General features: G+C 43.9%; 1 protein-coding gene across 2 annotated transcripts in view; it reads right to left on the bottom strand.

Moving 5' to 3' along the window:
• Nucleotides 1-1,322: 1,322 nt before the first annotated feature.
• Nucleotides 1,323-23,445, bottom strand: part of MFS18 (major facilitator superfamily transporter 18) — a 28,577-nt gene continuing 6,454 nt past the window's right edge. For both annotated transcript variants that reach the window (XM_075871567.1, XM_075871566.1), the window contains exons 5-13: nt 23,268-23,341; nt 21,104-21,260; nt 18,824-18,920; nt 17,498-17,585; nt 15,135-15,169; nt 14,099-14,267; nt 10,913-10,942; nt 7,461-7,617; nt 1,323-1,511 (exon numbers count right to left, since the gene is read on the bottom strand). In XM_075871567.1, the coding sequence (XP_075727682.1) occupies nt 1,511; nt 7,461-7,617; nt 10,913-10,942; nt 14,099-14,267; nt 15,135-15,169; nt 17,498-17,585; nt 18,824-18,920; nt 21,104-21,260; nt 23,268-23,341 (808 nt within the window). In that variant the 3' untranslated portion in view covers nt 1,323-1,510. The remainder of the gene's footprint in view (nt 1,512-7,460; nt 7,618-10,912; nt 10,943-14,098; nt 14,268-15,134; nt 15,170-17,497; nt 17,586-18,823; nt 18,921-21,103; nt 21,261-23,267; nt 23,342-23,445) is intronic.

Genomic DNA, 23,445 nt, shown 5'->3' with positions numbered 1-23,445 from the left:
CTGTGTAGCTGTTAAAACTGAATGAACTATAGAAGTAAATTTAAGGGCTTCTTTTTTAAAGACGATAGTCTTTCTTGGGGACCTTTGACGGAAATATTTTTGTCTGTTTGTCCGCCTTAACAATGCCTCAAACGGCACCAAACGGCCAACTCCATCCGCAGCGTCCACCAATATTGCTCAAAGTTTAGCGTTCATAGTTATGCGATTGTCAATTAAAAAGTGATTATTGAGCATATATCAGGTGCCACAACAACGCTTCGATGTTTTCTATGTCTGCTTTTATACTAGAAGAGGCACACACAAGTAACTCTAAGGAATGTAGCGTTTATCGCGCTGTGCTGACAATGCAACGCGGTGCTCAGAAAGATGTTTCCAACGCTTTGCTATGGCGTCACGGTAGTGGCACGTGCTCGTCGCTTTGCGTTCTACACCTTATCACCTCCGAGACTGGCGCGCATCTTTCTCCGCGGGCTGCATGCCTTCGTTTTCGAAGATAACTGCCAGATGGCACTTGTGTCTAATGTGCCTAGATGCGCTTGTTCGCCTCAGTTACACGCTCGAGGCACTCTAGCGCAGCGCCTGCAGAATACCATTCACCAATTTTCTTGCGCAGGACATCAAATAAACGTTTTGTTCACTCTCTCCAGATGCAAGACTATTGTATTTCGACGACATTTACAGTGTAAAATGTAGATTTGGGCCGATTTTTTTGTTAGATGCACTATCAATGAGAACAAAGGGACAGTGATATTAAGAGATGTATAAAGAATGTTATCTGAAGTAATTGAAATTGAATGCTTGAATGCAAAGAAAAAAAAGCACACGAAAAGATAACTTTCAATGGGCAGGACCTAAACCTGCGACCTTTGAAGAGCATCTGATGCATTATTTGAAGGTCACGGGTTTGGATCCTGGCATTGGAAAGTTATCTTTTTGGCCAGTTCTATTTCTTGACAGTTACGCATGTACTTCTAATTACATTCTCTATACTTCTCTTTGCATCACTGTCTTAAAATTGAGCGACTCTACACATACTTTGCATTGTAACTGAATTGCAATGCACGCTGCATAAGATGCTTGTTGAGCGTTTTCTGAAGCAGAATCTGACAAACTGCACATGAAAACTATTCATGTAGGACAAACAACTCTCTGGCAGAACTCTCATTAATCTTGTGACTAGGCATTTCGAACGAAAATGACCTCGAAGTACATTTTTACTTAACCGTAAACTCGCTATTGCAAACAAAAATAAGCAGCACATCATGCAAATATATGTAAAAGGTGTGTCACAATGTTTGCGCACAAACATAGAAAGGCTTCAATCGTGTTTTTGTCATCTTTACTAAAAGGTTCCTCTGCACGATGAAGAAACGGGCAATAAGGCACACGTTTCTGGCTGTTGTGTCCTCAAAAAAATAGGAGAGAATAAAAAAGTAACAACTGAAAGACGCTTGTACTTTGGTGGTGACTAGACTCCGGCGGGTGGTAGAGCCAATCTTCGAAAGAGGGGTCTGAAAGATTGAAAAAGCCGGAACAAATTTTGATGTAGTTTGTGCATAATGCAAATCACTCAATGAATTCATCAGTTGCTGATGCTAAACATCCCATGTTAATAAAACACTCCTAGTATTGTTGAAATGGGAGCAGTAAATAGAACAGTTTTAGTCATTCTAAGTTGTATTAATAGCTTACATATTGGTATTCTGGGCAATAAGGTTTCTGTTCAAATCTGAATGAAGATGTTTCAATGTTTAGATATATTTTTCAATTTTTTGATGCAGTTTTTATTGCTGTCAAGACTACAGGAAAGTTACTAATTGCGGGGTAAAGTTTTTCAAGGTTGCATTACCCGAGAGGCCATAGGGCTGTCACTTACTGGCTAATGAACTTTATGTAGTCAGCACAGTTTTACATTCTAATCCTTTAGTTTTGAAATAACTTTGCTATGTTCACATTTTGAAACATTCTGAAAAGGAGAAGACATCACAATAACTTTTTGGAAAGCCCTATATACTCGTTCACATTAAAGAAATGTTTAACAAATTTTCACACATTTTAAAAAGTGCTCTCCTCTGTCGTTTCCTGCTCAGTGACTGTCAGTCCATTGACTCAAATGTACCCGCCCAGTTTGAAAAAAAAAAAAAAAAAAAAAGTTGCATTCTCGCAAAGGCCTGCAGCATCCTAGTCTGTTATAAAGCTGAGGGCAAAGACCCAGTACTGAAGCGCAGAGCTTATGCGTAATATTTGCTTTTCAACTGCAGTGAGAGCTGTGTTGCTCCATGCCAGTGGCCAGATACATGCGGTAAGAAAAGTTGGGACCTTCTAGAGCTTGTCTTATCTCCAAACAGTAATCATCGTTTATCGTATCTTGTGTGCTTTTCTTTTTAAAGCTGCGTGCCCCCTACTTCCAGGTCATGATTTGCACGAGCGTTATCAGCGTGACGTGGTATTTTCGGCAGGAAAGTGCAAAGTTTTCCACGGAACATGCGAGCAGAACTGATTGTAGTTATAGGTGTATGATTTAAGGGCGCAGGGGGCCCTATGCAGACCTTGTACTGCAAGTTTCAAATGCAAAAGAAAAATAAAGGCAGCTGAAAGAAGTATTTTAACTAGATGCTTTGAATGTTGCACTTAAATTAGCCATACATACATTAGCCATGGCTCCAGTTCCTACACTCGGTGATCTGATCATTTGCTTGATAATCCATGCATGCTCGTGTGAACTCTGATATTGTGTGTTAGTCGCACGATATAAACTTCCGATGACAGTACATTAAGCTAATTTGCTGTTGGGCCAATGACCGGCACACCTTGAGTGCTACACCCAGATGAACCTCGATACCACAAACACACAACTAATCATAAGATGTAACAAAGTAGTTAAATGAAAAATTGGAGACCCTAAGCTTTTAATTAGGTGTATTCCTTGGGTTGACTTTGTGTTGAGCATGCTGCCAAAGCGGATTTAGGTGCCCATTAGAAAGAAGCGTGTGGTTAAGGTCGGTCCTGTCAGGTGCTGCTCGAAAAGAAAAAAAAAAAAGCCTTTTTCATCGACCTCGTTCAACTAATTCTGAATATTTGAATATTTATCTCAACAGTTAATTGGACCTTAAGTAAACTTACATTTGATATATGTATCTATATAGTATGCATATGAAACTGAACCAGAAATCTGGTTAGAAAGTACTTTGGCCTGGGTGAGTTGGTGCAACATCTGTAAGGTTCAACAGCACAATTGACGGAGACAAGAGGTGTGAACAAGAGCATGTCACATCGCAGAACACAGAGGCTGTGTGCATGGGTTTTTTGTTGACGGACTTTGACAAGATGCACAAAAAGTGATGGCATAATGCAAGTTAGCACTATTGCTGCGTGCATGGTGAAAACAAGGGATGCATGAACAGTGACATCAACATGATATGTCAGCACAGAGGCTGTGTGCATGGGTCTTTCGTTGATGGACGACGACAAGATACACATGAACAGTGACAACAACATGACGTATGTCAGCACAAGGGCTGTGTGCATGGGTCTTTTGTTGACAAGAAAAAGAGAAGCATGAACAGTGACAACATGTCAGCACAGGGGCTGTGTGCATGGGTCTTTTGTAGGCGGACGAAGACAAGAGAAGCATGAACAGTGACAACAACATGATATATGTCAGCACAGGGGCTGCGTGCATGGGTCTTTTTTTGACGTGTGAAGACAAGAGACGCATTAACAGTCACATCAATATGACACATGCCAATGGTGCTGTGTGTATGGGTCTTTCATCAATGAACGAAAACAAGAAACGCATGACGAGTGACAAGAACATGATACATATCAGCACTGGTGCTCTGTGCATAGCTTTTTCATCAATAAACAAAGACAAGAGATGCGTGAACAGTGTCAACATGACACATGTCAGCACTGATGCTGGGTACGTGGGTCTTTTGTCGCTGGACGATAACAAGATGCGTGAATAGAATAGCAACGACATGACACTTGTCAGCACTGGTGCTGTGTACATGAGTCTTATGTCAACGGATGAAAGTGAGATGTATGAACAGCGACAACAACATGGCGTATGTCAGCACTGGTGCTGTGCTAATGCATCTTTGTTCATCGTGCTGTTGTGGTTGAACCAGAACCATTGATTTCATACTTCTTTAAAGACGATAGTCTTTCTTGGGGATCTCCAACGCAAAACATTTAATCTGTCTGTCTGTCTGTCCGTCTGTACATTTGTCCACCCTTAACGACACCCCAAAAGGCATCGAAGTGACCGGCCGATACCCCAAACCGTCAACCCCATCTGCAGCACCCACTAATATTGCTCGAGGTTCAGTGATCATACTTGTGCGATTGTCTTAAAAAGCGATTATTGCGCATATCTGAGACACCACAACATGTCAATATTTTGTAAGTATATCTTTTACTAGACAAGGCATACATAAGCAATCCTAAGGATTGTAGCGTTTATCACGCTGTGCTGACCATGCAACGCTTGCACGAAAGGCAAGTGTTTCCAACGCTTTGCTAAGATGACATGGTGGTGGCACCTACCCGTTGCCTAGCGTTCTACGCCTTACCGTAATTACTCGAATCTAATGTGCACCTTTTTTCCGGTTAAGCAAGTTCATAAATTGCATGCGTGTTAGAATCCAGTACGAACAAAAAAATTACAGTCAATCTATTGCCATCGGCAAATCCGAAATGGCCGCCCCCTACGTGCGTCGGCATGGCGCACGGAGGAAGGAAAGGTAAGGAGAGGGCACGCCCAGCCGGCGCAGGGCGTAAAGAATGTGGCGGAAATGACATCATGGCGGCCATATTCACTAGGCACAATGGCGGCGTTGCTATGGTTACGTGTTGCGCAGTGGAGCTGGTCTAGCAGTGAGCGGCCGCGGCTGGCGGCGGAATGTGTGCCTCCCCAGGTCTCGTGCTGAGCCGTGGCGGACAATATCTGTGCTCTGCGCCGCGTTATTGGTTACGCAGTGTTCTCCTGGCTGTTACATTACTCTTAGCAACGTTTACAAATCCCTTTGTCCATCACGGGGTTTCAACAGTGCGTAGAACAAGTGCATATTCATGTGTCGTGCGGCGGATGACGCGGATGAAGCAGTTAGTGTTCAGCGAAATTGCGTTGGGCACCATGACGAAGCTGAATGACGACGAACGCCTTGCAGGTCAGTGACGGTTGAGCAGTGCTCCTGCTTGTGACAATGGACGACGCTGTTGAGCCCAGCAAGACGCCGTAAGGACCATGTGCACATACGTATTCGTGTTGTGTGTGTACAATGACAACTTGCATGTGCGTATTAAAACACCTTTTCTGTTCCGCTTTGTACACTCTCCACCAGCATTGCATGTAATCTCAACGTAACAGCAACCACATTCAACTGTCACTAGCACCGTGCTCAAAGTCACCACGGTCGCAGAATGCTGACGCCGGTGAGTTTCACGCGGAACACGGACACAGTAGCAGGACGCTGCGTCGGCCGCGTGGCGGAATGCAACCGTAGAAGGCGCACGACCGATCGTGTTGTCTGTACAGTTGCTGAATTAATGACGTGAAAGCACTCGCCGTTGTCAGTGCATCTAGCGCGCGTTCTCTCGTAGTTGCTTTGTTGTCGGCGAGCTGTTACTCCCTGTTATTATTCGGACGAAGCGATTTCGCTGAAGGTGTCCCGCTGGCTCAGAGTGATGAGCCCAGTTCCATTAGTTTCGGATCATTACGACACACGCGCTGCGCAGCCCACGTGCTTTCCGAGCCGGAGGGGGAGTCGCGCCTTCTGCTTCGCATTCATATGTAAACAAGAGAGGAGAATTTGCCTAGTCAATATGGCCGACTTCCCGCTTCATCGCGGCTTCACAACGAGTGACGTCAGGGCCTCTCCTTACCTTTCTTTCCTCCGTGGCATGGCGCGTCAGTCATTTCTGCCTATGTGTTTCCCATGTGCGGCACTTCGTACGTGTGCTGAGGACTTCGTCATTTAGTAGTGCATTACAATCGACGGCGTGGAAGGGCCGACTCCCAAAACTCGAGTGCACCACGATGCCGCTTTTAAAAGAAAAGTCATCGCGTGTGCAGAAACGGACGGAAATCGGGCCGCATCGCGGTCGTTCGGAGTTCCCGAAACGTGCGTGCGGGACCGGCGGAAACAAAAGCAGAAGATTGTCGACAGCAAAGCTTCATGCAAAGGCTTCTGTGGACCACAGCAGGGTCGGTTTCCGCAAATTAAAGAGCTGCTCGGCAAGTATGTACTTGAGCAGAGAGCGGCACAGAAGCCCGTGACGACAGAACTGCTCCAAGTGTGGGCTATGCAATTAGTCTTAGAAAAAGGTCTAATGCGGAGCCAGTTTAAAGCGAGCAGGTGCTGGATAACTAACTTTATGAAGAGGAAAGGCTTTTTCCTCCGAAGGGGAACATGCATATGCGAAAAGTTTTGCGGAGGAGTACGATGAAAAGCTTCACAGTTTTCAGAGGTTCGTCCTAAACTTGCGGCGCAACAACGGCTACCTGCTTGGGCAAATCGGGAATGCCGATCAGACGCCTCTTTACTTTGACATGCCTGGCACTACAACCGTCGAGAAGAAAGAGGCGAAGCAAGTTCGCGTGCTGACATCGGTCCACCGTAAAACTACAGTGACGGCAATGCTCTGTTACACGTCAGATGGGCACAAGCTTCGCCCGTACCTCATATTTAAATGGAAGACGCTCCCGAAAGAAGTCGTTTTTTTGAGTGGTGTGATCGTGCGGGCCAGCGAGAAAAAATGGGTGCGCATTGCAATTGATGTCTTACGTTGTTTTTTTTTTCGCGGTGGAAATCGGGTGTGCGTTACAATCAAGGGCGCTGTAGAATCGAGTGAATACGGTATCACCTCTGAGATGGGCGCACACGCTTCTTTTTCCAAGATAACTACCAGATGGCGCTCATGTCTCACATGTGACATGACTTGATGTGCTCGTTCGCCTCGCCTACACGCTCGAGGCACTCCAACGCAGCGCCTCCAAAATATCATTCATCGATTTTCTTGCGCAGAACGTCAAATAAACATTTTGTTCACTCTCTTCAGACACAAGACTATCATCTTTCGACGACATTTGCAGTGTAACATGCAGATACAGGGCCAATTTTTTTTTTTTGGAATACTTTTCCTGAAGTCAGAAAAGTAGAAGTGAGTACTGGAAGCAGAAACATCAGTGTAGCTTGGTGCTGGTGCAGCTAAATAGATGCCACTGTAGTGTGACTTGGTCCACATACCGTATATACTTGTTTGCAGGTCTACCCATTTTATATTAATTTGAAATTCGAAGCTAGGGGATTGGCCTAGAATCGAAAACTAGAGATGGGAAAGCTGGCTTTTGAGTTGGGTACGACTTTGTTCCAATGATACTGGAGAAGCTACATTGCAATAAAAAGCACGCACAATCATCGAAACCGAGAAAAATGAATGGCGAGAATGGCACCCACCATAGGCTCGGTTGCGCAGCCAGGATGGGCTGGCCGCGACCAAAGACGAGGAAGGCTGCACACCCGACCAGATTGAGGAGCGACGTCAGGTAGAAAATGAGCGACCAGCTACGTGTCGCATCCACCACGTAGCCAGCCAGATACACGCCCAGGAAGCCTGTGTGTCATTGTTGGGAGCGTCTCGTGTTAGACCTTTCAACCTTTCACATATGAGTTCAGCACATTCAAACATTTGGCCCAACTTTCTGACGAAGCTTCAGTCGTCCACAGCACAAAGTGTGAATTTCGCGTAATAGGACAACTAGAGTGCATACAGATCTCTCATTAAATTTTTTTTGGCACAAGTGGCGTTGAAAAGAAGTTCAAAACTTAACAAATATGTTTGTAAGTATAAAATATGCCCATTAAACACTAGTCAGAAAATTTAGCAGGAATGTTTGTAATATTAAAAGCATGGGGAGCAGTGGGAAAGTTCCTGAAATGGTAGTTAAGCATGCTTGTGCTACAACCTATGGCAATGCTTATCTAATCAACAACAATAGAGAGATTGTTTCTCCTAGTCAATCACATTTTAGGATTGGCGTTTTCCTGCTTTTCTTAGAAAGAGCAGGCTAGCTGTGAAATCCCTGTAGATGTCCTGTATGAGAATAGCATACATTTCTAGTGCCCTTGCATGATGCAATGCCTTCATAACCACTGACACGGCCGCTGGATGAAAAAGCGCACGGTACGGCCTGCCGCGTGGAGCGGCTTTCTATGGGAGAGCGCATGTCAGCCGTAGGGTCAGTTGCGGCCGCTGCAGCGCGACGGGGTGGGGAAGGGGAAACGAGTGGCGGCGGCTCCCTTGGGGCCGCAGCCGCAGCAAATCAGCTGGTGTTTGTCACAACAGTGACCCACTCAGTTGTTCTAATCAGTGTTTTTAAATGCCACGCATTTCTTAGCGAACTTCGGCGAATTTGAGCGTATCTATCCATCAAGCCGCCTACGACTTTAAGCTCTCCTGGCCGTTTGGATAATCGCATCGTTGCCAAACTTGTTATGGCATAACATGACTATATGACGAGCATGTTTGACTAGTCATAACATGAAAATCATGACATGTACGTCATGATTTACATTTCATGGCCTTGCTGCTTTTGCGGTGGTTTCGTTCACATGACTTGTTGCAAAACTTGTATGGTATCACATGATTGCATGGCGAACACAAGAAGCAGACCCCATCATGAAAATCATGACATGCGTGTTGTGTAACAACATGAATACAGGCCACGCTCATGACGCACTCACGGCCATTTCACTAGATTCGCATATATCAAACCTGGGATAACGGGACGTGCATGGATGATGAACGAATGTGACTGATGCAAACATGATAATCATGAGATGCGTGTCATGTAAAAACATCACTACATGCCACGCTTATGATACACTCGCGGCCGTTTTGCTAGCTTTACATATACCTAATTTGGTATTACGGTACGTGAATGGATGACGAAATTATGTGAGTGGTGCAAACATGATAATCGTGAGAGGCGTGTCATGTAACAACATGACTACATGTTACGCTCATGATACGCTGGCAGCCGTTTCGCTAGCTTCACTTATACGAAACTTGGTATTACGTGACGTGAATGGATGACGAAGGTATGAGACTGGTGCAAGCATGATAAACATTAGATGCGTGTCATGTGAGAACATGACTACATGCCGCAGTCAAGGCGCCAATACATTTCGACGTGAACCAGCTTCTTGCTCTGAGGCTGACAGAAAAATCCACAATTCTTGTAGCTGAATGATATGGCACTGAATGCGTGACAAAGTCATTGTTCTATTTATGAAGATGTCTTAAACTAACATATTTCGATTATTGTGACATTTATTCAGCACTTTCGCGTTTTCTCAGCCGGAATGCTTGACAATTAATTTTTGGACACTTTACAACAGACGTTCACAGTTCTTACATTCTGAAAGTGCATTAAAGAAACATAATTTGAATATTATTCATATTATCCAGTACACGGTAGTATGCGTGTATATATATATATATATAGATATATATACACACACACACGATGGGGTCAAGTGAAAACCACGCTTTTATTATGTTTACACATCGAAAAACCACTGCTGCTGTAGGGCAATAGAGTGCACATGACGTGCCTTCGTTTGAGCGAGCACAGGTGCCTGTTTGTCAAGGATACATAGTAGAACAAATAAACAGTAATGGATGACAGAACCGCATGACGGCGACTGCCAGAAGACAAGCGCATTGGAGTGCTATCGGGATTCACCACAGCCCGTGGTGGGGCTAACATGAAAAGATCGAACGGATGGTTTTATTGTCGATAGACACAGAAGCCAAAAGTTGGGAGCACAAGCTGGAGCAATTGTCAAGTCGTTTTATTATGGAAAAGTGTAAAGAAGTAAAAAAAATAAAAATGCCAGGATCAGCCCTAAATTGAGAATAGATAAAGAAGTTTCACACATCTTGTTCCGATTATGTGTTAACTGTGGAATTAGTTGCATTATTACAAGAACGTCGAGACAGAAAGAGACGAAAACACTCAAAAGCGCAGGAACACAAGCAGTTGTGTTGCCATTTCGCAGCATTTCATCGCTTTTTTCGTCTCACAGTTTTCATATTATTCACTTCATAACTGCTCACTCAATTGCCAGCATTTAAATTACGGTCACTGAAATTTCAAAGAGGCTCGAGTCCAATGTTCCGAGATAGCACACATGGTAAGTATATTTTGCGGCTGTTGCATCTGATCCTGCATTGTATGCACTATAGATGTGTTTGCATGAAGTGAGAAGTCTATCTAAGTTTGTGTTAAAATAATGGTGGCAACTGCAGTTTCTGAGGTTAAATATTCTAAATGAAGTTATTAAATTTGAAGCAACGTTTTCTGAAGCGACATGCTCACAGTTATTATAATTATTTAGATGCATTAGAAAAGTGTAGCGTTTCCAGATCTATTAGTTGTGATCTTGTAGGATCTGAGTAAAATGTGCTCACAATTCTCACTTTCGCGAAAACGATGTGCAAGGTTTTATCTCGGGTAAGACAATACCAAAAATTTGCAAGGGCTGCACGTATCAAAAGCAAGGTCCGTAAGTACCTGGTGCGCACACGCCAGACGGATATTAAAAGATTTCGCGGGTCACAGAGATACACACACTCAATCGTAACTACAGCAAGCGCGCCGCGCATGCGATTCTATGGGCACTCGCGAAAACTGTCCCCCCGTGGTGGCGCCGCAGCGGTGGTTCGAGAACTGGACCTGTCAAGCCAGTTTTGGAGCACGCGGCGGGCCGTGCCCGTGCGTACTTTCATCTAGTGGCCGTGCCACTGGTACTTCTGATGTTTACCTACTCAAATGCGTTTCACAGTCTATCAATGCCATAAGAAAAAAAAAAGATAGGGAAAGATATTGACACAATGTACACACCTGGTATGGCTCCAATTGTGTTCATCAGGCCTGCATCAATTAAGAAGAGGAAAACATGTCGAAGGGTTAGTTGTTTCATAATTATCTTGAGCAATTACTCTGAAAATAGTGAAAGGAACACCCCTACAGAATACGTAAAAACAATTGTGGCTGTTTCAAATAACCGTTAGGAATTAAAAACAATAATGGAGCGCTAAAGCTTTCTTGACAGCAAATTGGCTGATTTACATGCAGGCGAAGTCTTAAAGACATTGTGCTTAGATTTATATGCACGATAAAGAACTAGATGAGGTCAAAATTTCTGGAACCCTTAAAGGGGCCCTGCGACACTTTTCGAACAGCCCTATTTAGCACAGGAACTTGTGTAGCGATGATTATTGAGACGAATGCAGCAAGAATGATGGAAACTGGTGCACGGACAATGAAGTTACGAGTCCTCAAAGCTAAAAACTCGAGCAGACGATGAGGAGAAACTTTATTTTTCGCACTTCACTCGCCTGCTGACATCAAAGACTGCTTCCAGTCACAGGAAGCGTCTCATAAAAACATTCCGGAAATGTCACCTCATGGTGATCTTCACACAATACCTCACTATCGCACTTTTTAACAGCATCGTTAGCATGGTTACTGTGAACCACGTGCTTCGAGTAGAACCTTAGAAGACGCTCCCATGGTCACAATGTGTAAAGTACACACATGCACTTTGGGCAGGGTTACTTCCCAGCTTACATGCAAGACTCGTTCTACGTCAACGCCGGCGCCTACCGCCCGTCCCATTGTTGGCTCGCTAAAAACGCGGCATGCCTCTCCATGTTTAGTTGCTTGCTGGCGTACCATACCCATGTTCGCAGGCTGTGTTGTGTTCGTTCTTCTCAACATACATCATTTCGAAGGAGAAATGATTTCTTTCTGAGAAAGTATAAAAAAAAGTTTTTGGTGTTTTTCGCATTCACTTGTATGGCCTAGCTACCACCAAATAAATATTGCGTGCTGTTTCTCGCGTCCGGCCAATCAAGAGCCAACGGTGTTTGTCGTCACGTCACATGACATTAGATCACTTCCCATAACAAAAATAACCTATGTGTGTCGCCACAGTCTGAAACCAAGGTAGTTTGTCCAGTGAATTAAAATTATAACAGCATCGGTTTCGGCGTTTTCATTTGCGCAACGATATCGGCGCGTTCCAGAGCACCTGAACAACCAATGAAAAATACATGCTCAAACAGTGTCCCAGGGCCCCTAAACTACGGTGTCTTTTATAATTGTATCCTTGCTTTGGGATGTAAAACCCCATCAATTATGATACTGCTACATAGCTGACGTATCAACAATCAAAGATTTTGTGCACAGAAGATGACACAAAAGAAAGCTGGTCTGTCTGCTGTACATGCTGTCTGTCATCTTCGTCAATGCTATATGCATCAGCGTAATTGCAGCTTGTAAATAGCCATACTTTACGTCATTTTTACGCAACATATTTGTGGTGGAGGTGCTGGGTACTTCCCTGTATTCACCACAAAGCTCCACAACGGCCGTATTATCGACAGTCGGACCATGTCACAGGTTGAGGAAACATTGTCTTCACCCCCCTCCCATGACTTCTACCTACGTCGTCTGCCTCCTGCTCGTGATCCTGATATATTTTCCGGTCAGCATGACGTTGACGTCGACAAATAGATCAACCATTATGAATGGATCAGTGCATCTATAAGTGGGACCCGACACTTATGGTTGCAAACGTGGTTATCTACCTGGACAGCCCACTGCGCGTGTGGTTCGGAACGCCCGAAGTGGAGATTACAAGCTGGAACTCTTTTAAAGAGAAGATACGCAACCTGTTTAACGACACCATTAGACGGGAGATGGCTGCGCGGAATCAATTAGAAGCTTGTGCTCAGACGTCTACAGAGTCGTACGTCGCGTACATTCACAAGTCATCGCTCATGCTGCCAGATTTACGAGCACATATGCATGTCTAGAAGGTATCCCATGTGCTCACAGGCATAGCAGATGATGCCTTTAATCTGCTCATTTATAACAACATTGCCCTTGTTGATTCAATCATCAAAGAGTGCTGGCGGTTTGAAGTAGCCAAGAGCCACTGTATTACTCAGCGATTCACACGACTACCCAACACAGCTGCAACATCATCGTGTGAAGCCACCCACCTCCATCTGCCCACTTATGACAACTTCACACACATAGTTCGTAGAGAAATCAAAGCCACCTGTTTTGCTCCTATTCAGCCGTTCCCGCTTCACAACGCACATGTCTTACCCACAACAGCCATCGGTAGCGTACATTCAAGCTGTGGTGCGGCAGGAGTTTGCAAACCTCGGCTTTCCATCAGTGTGTCCCTTGACTCATCTTGAAGTCCGGCCTTATTCCCCTGTATACGCTCGCTGGTCCCCTCCCACAATTACTTTCTGCAACCCTTCGAAATGGTGAACACCCGACCAATAGCCGTTGTTTGATGGTGATCAGCACCACAACATTCGAGAAAGGGAAGGACAACGGAGAGCAAGCATGTGCTAGTAAACCAGAAAGAAAAACATTTTCACTGCTATTTTATCATTGGGGAACCGGGCGAGAAAAAGATAAGAGATATCTCTCCAACAACCGCCCAACACTCGAATGCACAGTTAAAAGCTGTACATAAATATACTATAATGTACGGTTAGCTTTCCCACTTTTAAGATGAAGGCCCCAGATGCCTAATTAATGAGTTTGTGTAAACGCAAGTGAAGCAAAATATCATCACATGACATCAGCATATGACATCTTGACATTGTTCACTAAAATTCATTGCATCACGATGTCACTGTGATGCCATATAACGACGCGTGACATGGTCACTTGGGCAAAAGTGGATTAATCATGGAGCAAAATAACATTAGGCGCAGAAAATTTTGAAGTCATGGGCGGTGCGAGAATTTGTTTACTGAGGAGGGGTGGGGAGGACACTCATGACAAGCGAGTTCCTTCAGGTGGCGGGGCAAAGCGGAAAGCGGGACACCTCCCCCATACCCTCTACTGGCACTGGCCTGTTTGGGGGGGGGGGGGGCTTGGGAAGATCAATACATTGACTGAAAAAGACAGATATGGCAAAGACGATGGCTTTTGCTTTCGAGTAGTCTCAGACAAATGCATAAGGGTCGCTGCAAGTTCTTATTAAGCCACTCGTACCAAAGACGGATCCCGCGTGAAGCGGTGCGATGTCTTGCGGGTTAATGAAGACACCGCTGTTGTGGAAGCCCGAGCAGGCGACGGCCAGCGAGACACACAGCAGCGCCCAGGTGTAGCTGCACCACGGCACCAAGGGCAGCAGCAGCGCCTTGCTCAGCTGACACAGGGCCTGAGCACAAAGATAGCATATTTTATACAGGCTGTACACTCATACCTCATTATGATAAAATTGCATCTTACACAAAAATGGGTCCGTTATACACAGAAATTTTTCGTAAGAGTATATTCCCAACACTGTATCTCTTGCAATACTGTTCTTCATTTACTTCGTTATAAGCAATATTTCATTATATCTAAGTTCATTGTATCGAGGTTTGAGTGTAGTTACTCTGCGAACACCAAGTTGCACTGTAGTTTTACCTAATCGAACACCCAAGAAAATGTGATTAAAAATATATGATGCACAAACTATGAACTGTTTGTATTGCTAAAGGGGTCATGGTAGCCCATTTTTGATTATAATTTGTGTCATGCAGGTTAATCCTTAAGCATTCATAGAGAAGTTAGCAAAATTTTAGGTGACATGTCCCACAATGATTGGCTCTGAAAATGGCCCCAAACTACTGTCTGATCCATTTCTTGTTTCATTCAATTCCATGCACTGGTTCCTAAACCATGAAAATGCAGCAATTTTGAAAAGTTCTAGGCTGATATTGCACAGCAAGAATGACACGCAATATGAAGAAAGTATCGGATAATGCCGGAACTAAAATCAATTTGACAACTTGCATTTGATTATGCCGCAGGAAACACCTTTGCTTTGATAAAAAAAATTTATTGAACTGCAAATGCAATCTAAGGATTATGATAACGAAGAAATAAAAAAACGTCGCAGACTGCATTTTGCAATTTAAAACATCTAGATCTCATCTTTCATGTTTTAGAAAACAATATCCAGGTTGCTTAGAGAGCTCTGACAGGTGGATATTGAAATGTGATGCAAGGTACATCCAAGATTGAATCAAAGTAGCCTTACTTCAGACAGCTTGCGCACCTTGGTAATGGGCTGCCCTGAAAGAAAAAGACAAGAATTTGCAGTAAAATTTCATCCCATGAAAGGGAAAGACAAGAATTTGCAGTAAAATTTAATCTCCAGAACTGACATACTATGCAGAGCGTGCCAAAAGAGTGAGGCGGGGCCATGCGTAGTAGAAACACATGTGCTATATTACAGCATTAGTATAAGGTTGACTACTGACGGGAGTCAACAGTTGCTTAACCGTAGCAAAACAGCCAACAGTAGACGAACACAGGCCAGAACTAGTCAATAAAGGAAGTGATATTATGTTAGTAGATATGAAATGTTGCAGGATACACACAACTACACAATTTTTTTGAAAACGAAAAAAAAATTTTCTATTGTAAGAGCTGTGGCTCATTCCCGTTTTGGGTGTGAGGAAGAAGAGAACAGCCTTGTTGGTCCAGTTCTGGGCAGACGTGAACTCCTCGCTGTCGGTCTTGCTTTGGCCGCGATATTGAATTGTCCTGAATAATTTTATACAGCAGTTAACTTGTACATCTGACTTTAAGTCAGAATGAAATTTTTTAACATCTTTAGACTGGAAACCGATTCCTTTAATTCTTGACCATAACGCTGTTTATCTACTTTGAATAGAAAGACTCGAATTAGAAAAAAAAACAGTTTCACCAGAGGACAGAACGACGAATGGGACAGCAACCAATTGTTAGCTAGCAGTTAGCTGCTAGCTAACAAAAGTTAGCTAGCAACTAACTCTTCAAAGTAACGCTGCTTTAAAGAAATACGGCTGCTCCAGGAACGGAAGCCGCTTTAGTGCTGTAATTTATCTAGAGGCGAAGTTAGCTGTGAGAGCGCAGCAAATTGACGAGTGGTTTCTTGATATCTGTTAAGATGGCGCACGCAATCGCGCCCTTGTGAGCAAAGTTCACGCAAACAAAGTTTGAGCACAGTGCCCTTGTTGTGTTTTCTCATCTGCCCTTGCTCATTTTGCGCTTTGTAAACATCAGTATGTTCATGCAAAGTTCGTGGTTACGGCACCCCCCCCCCCCCCCCTCCTTTGGCGCACCTTTATGTTTCTTATGAAAGACGGCTGGAGCACTTCCTTTCTTCTTGATGAGAAATCGACGACAGGCCCCGCATGCGGGGTGCTATGATCGCGTGCACACTCTGTGCGACGAATGTGGCTTACTTATTCTTTGGTGCTTCAGTTACATTCATTTCCAGCACTTTGAAACTTCTACATAAGGGTAGAACGTGCGTACTTATGAACATATGGATGGCACACAGTGATTTGCGTCTCTTGATTTCTTGCCTTTGTTTTCTTGTGCACTGCTTTTATTCAAAAAATGAATTCCAGAAACATTAGCAAAATATTCGATACCGTAGAACCCCGCTGGTATGTTTTTCATAGAACCATAAAAAGATGTAAGAGCTGGGAAACTCGAGAGCCGAAAAACAGGAAAAAAATGAGAAGTTATAATAATGATGAGAAGCACACAATTTTATTATAAAACCTTTTGCTTTGAGAAATCGTGCAGCATCGCCTGGTGCATTTTCTCACACCTGATTAGTGCAAAGCGTCTCTCAAGCACCTTCAGTGCCATGTAGCTTTTGGTGGTGTCACTTTGCGCAAATATACGTAAATAATCCAGCTCTGTTACAGCCAATGAAGTCATTCGCTCCAACAACTGCCCAGGCACCTGGTCCCCTCCTCAACTTCGTCATCACTGACCTGCACATAGTTACATACTTGGCCACAATACCACAGAGGAAGAAATTGCGGAGGCCACAGCAGTGTCATCAACAGAAAGAACTTTCAGCACACAAGCACGCCATAGACGCCATGTTTACAAGAAAAGTATCGATTTCAGAGTTCGTGTTTCTAGTGGAAGGAAGTTAAAATACATCACAGATGTCACCCTCACCATTTCTGGTGGCTAATTTTGTCAAGTCATTAAGAGGACCAAGCCAAGCCACCTGAAAAGTCAACATGGCTGCCTGGGCAGCCTTGGAAGACTGGTTCGCCCTAGACACCTGCCCCAGGTACCTGAGGAGGGGGGGGGGGGGGGGGAGGTTGCATGGGCTGCCTTGGAAGGCCGGTTTACAACGTACAATGCGGGGAATAGCCCCACATGTGTGACGTAACAGTGGGGTTTCCAACGCACTGGAATCTATGGGGGCTGTGCTTGGGCCAGCCAAAAACGACTTAACACCCAGTAAAACTCGGCACCCGGCAACATAACAATGGGGTGCCACTGTATCAGATTTAGTATGCTTTTGCACCCACAGCCTCCCCTAGCAAGGACACAACTGTCACATTGACAAATTCAGTTATATTTAGACCAATTTGGTTAGCGCACCTTTGCGAATAAGGTGGTCCGAGACGGTGCCACCACCAATGCTGCAAATGGGTATCATGATCCAAGGGACCATGTTGAACACCCACATCTGCAACAGAGCGACAGCCACACAGACCCGTTTACAAAACACAGGTGCTACAGACAGCATGTTCAATTAAAATTTTGTTAGTATACGTTAATAGGGATTAAGATGACTGGTTAATTAGATGCATATGCCAGAACGTGAAATGAAACCATGCTCCACCACATACACCAACCATGCGCAATGTACCTCATTTTGTGACGGCCAATGCTGCTAGACAGCTGCATAATTCGAATGTTTTTGTTTTATTTCTCACTCGTTAATTTATAGTTGGAATTAGCAATCTTTTACATGTACATACTTAAGGAGTTTATGAAAGCTTCGCATTCAAAGGTTTTTCAAGTGCTCTGGCCATGTAGCTAAGTTGACTAAGAATGTCACAGGCGAGATAGAGCTATTTTTTGGGAAAAACTTCTCTGTTTTAAGGGTGCCAATGAGGTAGAATAAACCAAACCTCCACTTGTGCCCAATGCAAGTTCGAATACTAAGATGACTGCGAGTGCGCTTGCTCAAAAACTACTCCTTTGGAAAAACTACACCATTATTGTAGGTAGTGCAACACTTCGGGAGGGACAAAATGAAAGGTGCTGGCTGAATTTGGTGAAAAACTGGGTTAATTGTGTTTGCTTTCGTTGCTTTCATACAGACAGTCAAACAATCAAAAACACTTGAGAATGTCCTGCTATATTCAGGTGTGGATTGCTCGGAGTGATAATGCGTAGAATTTTAGCAAGTTGAAGTCAGTCGCATCAGAAAAAAAGAAGTATTCACGCCATTACAAAGGCCTGAGACAACTGAAGTAATATAGCAGAATCTCGTTGATATAATTGTGCATACAGTCAAACCCCTTTATAAGAGACACTGATATAAGAAACAAATGGGTATAAGAGACAGAAGTGTGATTATGGTAAAATACAGGTTGATAAGAAAATGCTTACAAGGTACTGTGCTTCTAAGAAACATCTCATATAAAAGACAAGAATTGGTGCCCGGAGCATGCCTCTTATAAAGAGGTTTAACTGTAATATGCATTGTGGCCTAACACAATTTTATTTGTGCTTGCGACCAACCCCTTTGGTCATACGATTTTTACAAAATATGTTTTATTATCCGGTTCCCATGAAAAGCCTTACAGTGAGATTCCATAGTAACAATAAAAAAACTGCGTGCAATAAAATGTCCAGCCTGCATGTAGAGAGTTACGCGATTAACCACCCACCAATGCATTGAGATCGGCAACTTGCCTTTGCGTCGGGAAAGCGTTCATGGAAGTAAGTGGGCAGCCAGGAGATGAGAATGAAGTACGAGTTGTTCTCCGTGAAATGCGCCAACAGTATCACCCTGCGCAGGTTGACATCTCGTCGGGCGTCATGTCATCGTGTGGCAACTGGGGCGATATCGTTAGCGTATGACGATTGTGCAGATTGTTTATGCAAGATCTGGCAATATGGGAATCCTGTCACAACCCATTGATTTTACTACCATGGTTTACACATAGCAGAGTGGACAACGATGCAAGTGTTTAGCCATTACACTCAAACCTCGATCTAACGAACTGAAATATAACGAATTATCTGTCATAACAACGTAAGAGAAGAATAGTTTCGTCATAGTGTTACGAATACATGTTTATAACAATTTCTCGGATATTACAAAGCATTTTTTTGGCTGATGTTAGTGTTTTATTGAGGTTCGGGTAGTACACTGTGCTTCAACAGTACCAACATTGCACTGTTTCGTATTTGATGTTTTCTGCTAAAATTATGTTCCTTTGTATTTCGTTCTTTTTCCATTTCATACCTCAGTTTAGTTGCGCACCCTCAACTTTAATGCAATTGAGTGAGTCGAGATAATCCAGTAAATAAATAAAACTGCAAAGATACTAAGGTGACCACCACTTTGAGCAAAATTGAGATGAAAATATAAATGCAGTAGTACACAGTTAATAAAAGTATTCGACGGCATTAGATTATCACGAGTTACTTGCTAAGCCAATTATTTCTTACTAGAATTTCTAGACCGTGCTTTCACACTTTGGTTGCTCCCTTAAAACTACTGGAATACTGTTGAACCTTAAAATAATGTCTTATCTGATAAGAAAATACACTCAAACTTCATTATAACAAAGTTGCATGTTACACAAAAATGAGATTGTTATATAAGAAAATTTGCTATAACGGTTTATTCCTAACACTAAACTTATTGCAAAACTATTTTTCATTTACTTCGTCATAACCGGTATTTTGTTATATCGGGATTTGTTATATCAATGTTTAAGGGTAGTTCTGTGATAAGTGTTACAGACATTTAACATTTATAATCAGATAAACATGAATTTACAAGTCTGTAACATATTGTAGAGCCAGTAATCAAGCTCCGACTTTTCTTTACACCTCCCAAACAAGCTCGCCTATTTATGTAAAAGATCACGACAATCACATTTTGCCAATATCGCAGCACTGCGCACGGCGCAGGTGCTCTATATCGAAAAACGATTCTGACACCCCTTGTTTGCACCTGTCTGATCCTCCTAGTACACAAAGTGATGCAATCTTGCCCATGGGCAACATTACGCACAGCACCTACTTAACGTATTTGTTCTTTGCACTACGAAATGGTGCCTGGGCCTTGCGGCGATACAGCTTTAGTCGTTTTGGCAGCGCAGCCTGCAATTTTATTTTCTTGTGCTGCCTTCTGTCATTTTGGTAGAGCATCGGGACTACTGGGACAAGTGGTATTGCCTGAATGAAAGCCTCTGAGACGAGTTGTCTCGTGAATATCCACTAGGTGAATGGTGCATACCTCGCAAGTGCCTTGTACCCATCGCACCAGGCTTCTCCTCCGCGATGCTTTGTTCAGTCGTTGGTTGCGCACCAAGGACGAAATCGCTGATGTTGTGTTACATTGCCAAAGTGGGCACGGTCATTAGAAAGGGCTATGCCTACCCCTCTTGGCTATTGAGAAGGATGGGAAGGCCTCAACAGTTGTGTATAAACCACTATAAAGTGGACAGAAAATGTAAATGTACAGTCAGGTTTCAAGTTATGTGTGAACTTCTGTGAGCAAGGTGTCTTCATGGTAGTACAAAAAGAGAGACTTTATGGCCGCATGCTTTTGCAAGGTTTTTTTACCCATTGTAATAGCAAGTTATAGGTAGGAGTCAATTATATGTGGGAAAGTACACTATATATACAGACAAGCACGCTTGACCGATGGGCTTCCTCTCAGAAGTCGGGCTGACCTGATAATGTGCGGGACAAAGCAGAGGGAAAGGCTTCATGAACAGTACCTCTTTGTCGAGACTGGCTATGTGATATAACATTCACACCAATTTCATTTCTTTCTCCACGGTGATCCCATCACCTGCACTGTTTTGCTATAGTCTCTCTAGCAATCCTTATCACAAACTGCTTGGCCAGCCAGTTAACCCTTACAATTGTACTCTCCTAAGAGCAAGTACCATACGTGAAAGTTCTGTGAGCAAAAAACGGAAGGAAATGTATTAGCGCCTTGCAACCACGCACCAGAAAGAGGGGCTTCGGAAGTAGGTGAACCAGGGGACCTTGGCAGTCGTCCCAGTGGGGCTGCGGACGAGTGCTTTGCCACTGACGGGCTGCGTCCCCCCTTGCCTCTGGTGCATGAGAAAGGCCACCCCGAAGCACCAGCCAATTCCCAGCATGCCTGCACAATAAGGCAAGATAGTGATGATGATGAGTAGCTATAAAAGGGTTCGATAACCACTTTTCTAAGTAATCATCAATTGACTTCAGTATACTCTTCAAGAACCTATGGTCGCAAAATGTCTTGAATCCATCAAGATGAGCTGAGCTGTAGGGGCTTGCTGCGCACTTCAAGTGCGCAGCAAGTCTTTCTTTTTTTCTTTATTCTTTCGTAAACAAGCACGGCGGAAGCTACAAGCCAATCTCTCAATGTTGCACCAATTATTACGCAAAAGAAATCATTAATTTTTCTTAAAAGAAACAAAAGCACAGCTCACACAATCGTTTAATCTGATCAATGACATGCTGTCAATTTATACATCATGTCCAACCTTGCATGACAGGGACACAAGGTCAACCTTGCACGACCTTGTGACCGGGACACAAGGTCTTGCAAGCAGTGCAAACGGGTGCAATACATCTCAGTCCAGCCCATCATTTCCAACGTATGTAGATGACCGTTTTGAGAAAACTGCTGTGCACGACAGAAGCAAGTTCACTTTTACCAGAGCTGTGTTTTCTCAGTTACACCCAGCAGGACAATTTTTGCAGCCAATACTGCATGTGTAATGATGTACTGTGAGTATAAGGTGGATTCACATAACTTGAAAGTTCTACAGTGAAGGCTGTTATGAGACCACAACAAGGGTCGCCTGCACCGTAACTGTTTGCTGCCGCCGCCGGTGTCCATAAGTACTATCGCGCAGAATAGAAAAAAAAAGAGAACTAAGGGAACGAAGAACCCCAAGGCCACGATACGATTCGAACCCCCCTCCCCAGTGTGCCACGCCGCTGCTTGAAACTCCATTGCAAACTGACCCTAGAGAGGCTTGATGTTGGGAAAGGAATCACGTTAATATGAGTATTAGAGCATTCTTGAACAGCCGAGGAACAATATAGCATCAAACAATGCGAATTTGATAACGAGTGGGCCGTTGAATGATCCAAACCATTACTAAAGCTTCAGGCATATTCCTTCATCACTGTAAGCTGCATTTAGAAGTGTGGCAGCTTGGGCTAGTTGGTATGGCATGACGATAGTTATAGCGCGAGAACAAAACGACGACACGGAGGTCTTTCGTGTCCTTCTTGTCTCTGTGTCGTCGTTTTGTTCTCGTGCTATAACTATCGTAAGCTGCAGCTTCGAAACATTGCAAAAAATTTCTTGCAAATGTGTAGTGGGTACCACGCTTCTCCGAAGAAGGACAAAGGATGGCACAGTGAATGTCTCCCAACTAGACAAAATTTATGATGATTTATGTCGAAGTGGGGACCCTCCAAGTGCGCTTATAGCAGTTACCCAGAGTGTTTAAAGAAGGCTCTGAAAAGCCACTCTCCTAGCTTTCGCTGTGCTGTGTGTTGCGTGCAGGCCTGGCAGTTTTTAGATGGGAAACAACTCTTTGACTAACCGGTGTATCACTGTCCCTTCATCCCCAACGCGCTCTCCTGGCCGTAAGTGTTGGGGCGGCGCCAACAGTCACGCCTTCCGTCGCAGTGCGGGCGTGTTGACGTCACTCTCTGCCTAGCCTCCTGCCGCTCGCGGCGTGTCATCTTTCTCGCTTTACTTCTCCACCGCTCGCAACGCTCGAGAGCACATTGAGCGAACAGTCTTTTTGCGATGAAATTTACAGGAAACGCAGCTCGCCTCCTGTGTCTTTACGTTTCAAACAAACGTTCACTTGAGTAAATGCTACATTGAATTTCACATCAAACCGTTCTTCCAACACCCGCGTCGACGCCCATTTCAACTAAGTGAATGCCGTGCACACCGGTGCTGCTTCGCATTCAATCAGAGTTCCCTTCGGGGAGATGGTTCATAATTTTTTTAGTCAACTTATCATCAGCTCACTATCTGAACACTCACACTGGTAAAAAATGAATCATGAAAAAGAACAAAAAAAAGAGCTGAACAAATTCTTTGCTGAAAAGTGACCTCTAGTGTGACCCAGAAATAGAGGTCAGAACTCACCAGTGACCTTGAAAACAGAGGGCCAGCCATGTGACGCCATCAGGATTGATCCCAGGCTGCCAATAAGCAACAGCCTGCACAAAGACATGGTGCAAATGGCTATGCTTCTTGAAACAAGCACACTTCATGTCATTATGATTATTTTCTATGTCTACTAAAAGGCAAGGACCTCGCTTGG

Source organism: Rhipicephalus microplus, chromosome 8 (assembly GCF_043290135.1).
Source record: "Rhipicephalus microplus isolate Deutch F79 chromosome 8, USDA_Rmic, whole genome shotgun sequence".
Taxonomy (NCBI): Eukaryota; Metazoa; Arthropoda; class Arachnida; order Ixodida; family Ixodidae; genus Rhipicephalus; species Rhipicephalus microplus.
This window is presented reverse-complemented; position numbering and strand designations above follow the sequence as displayed.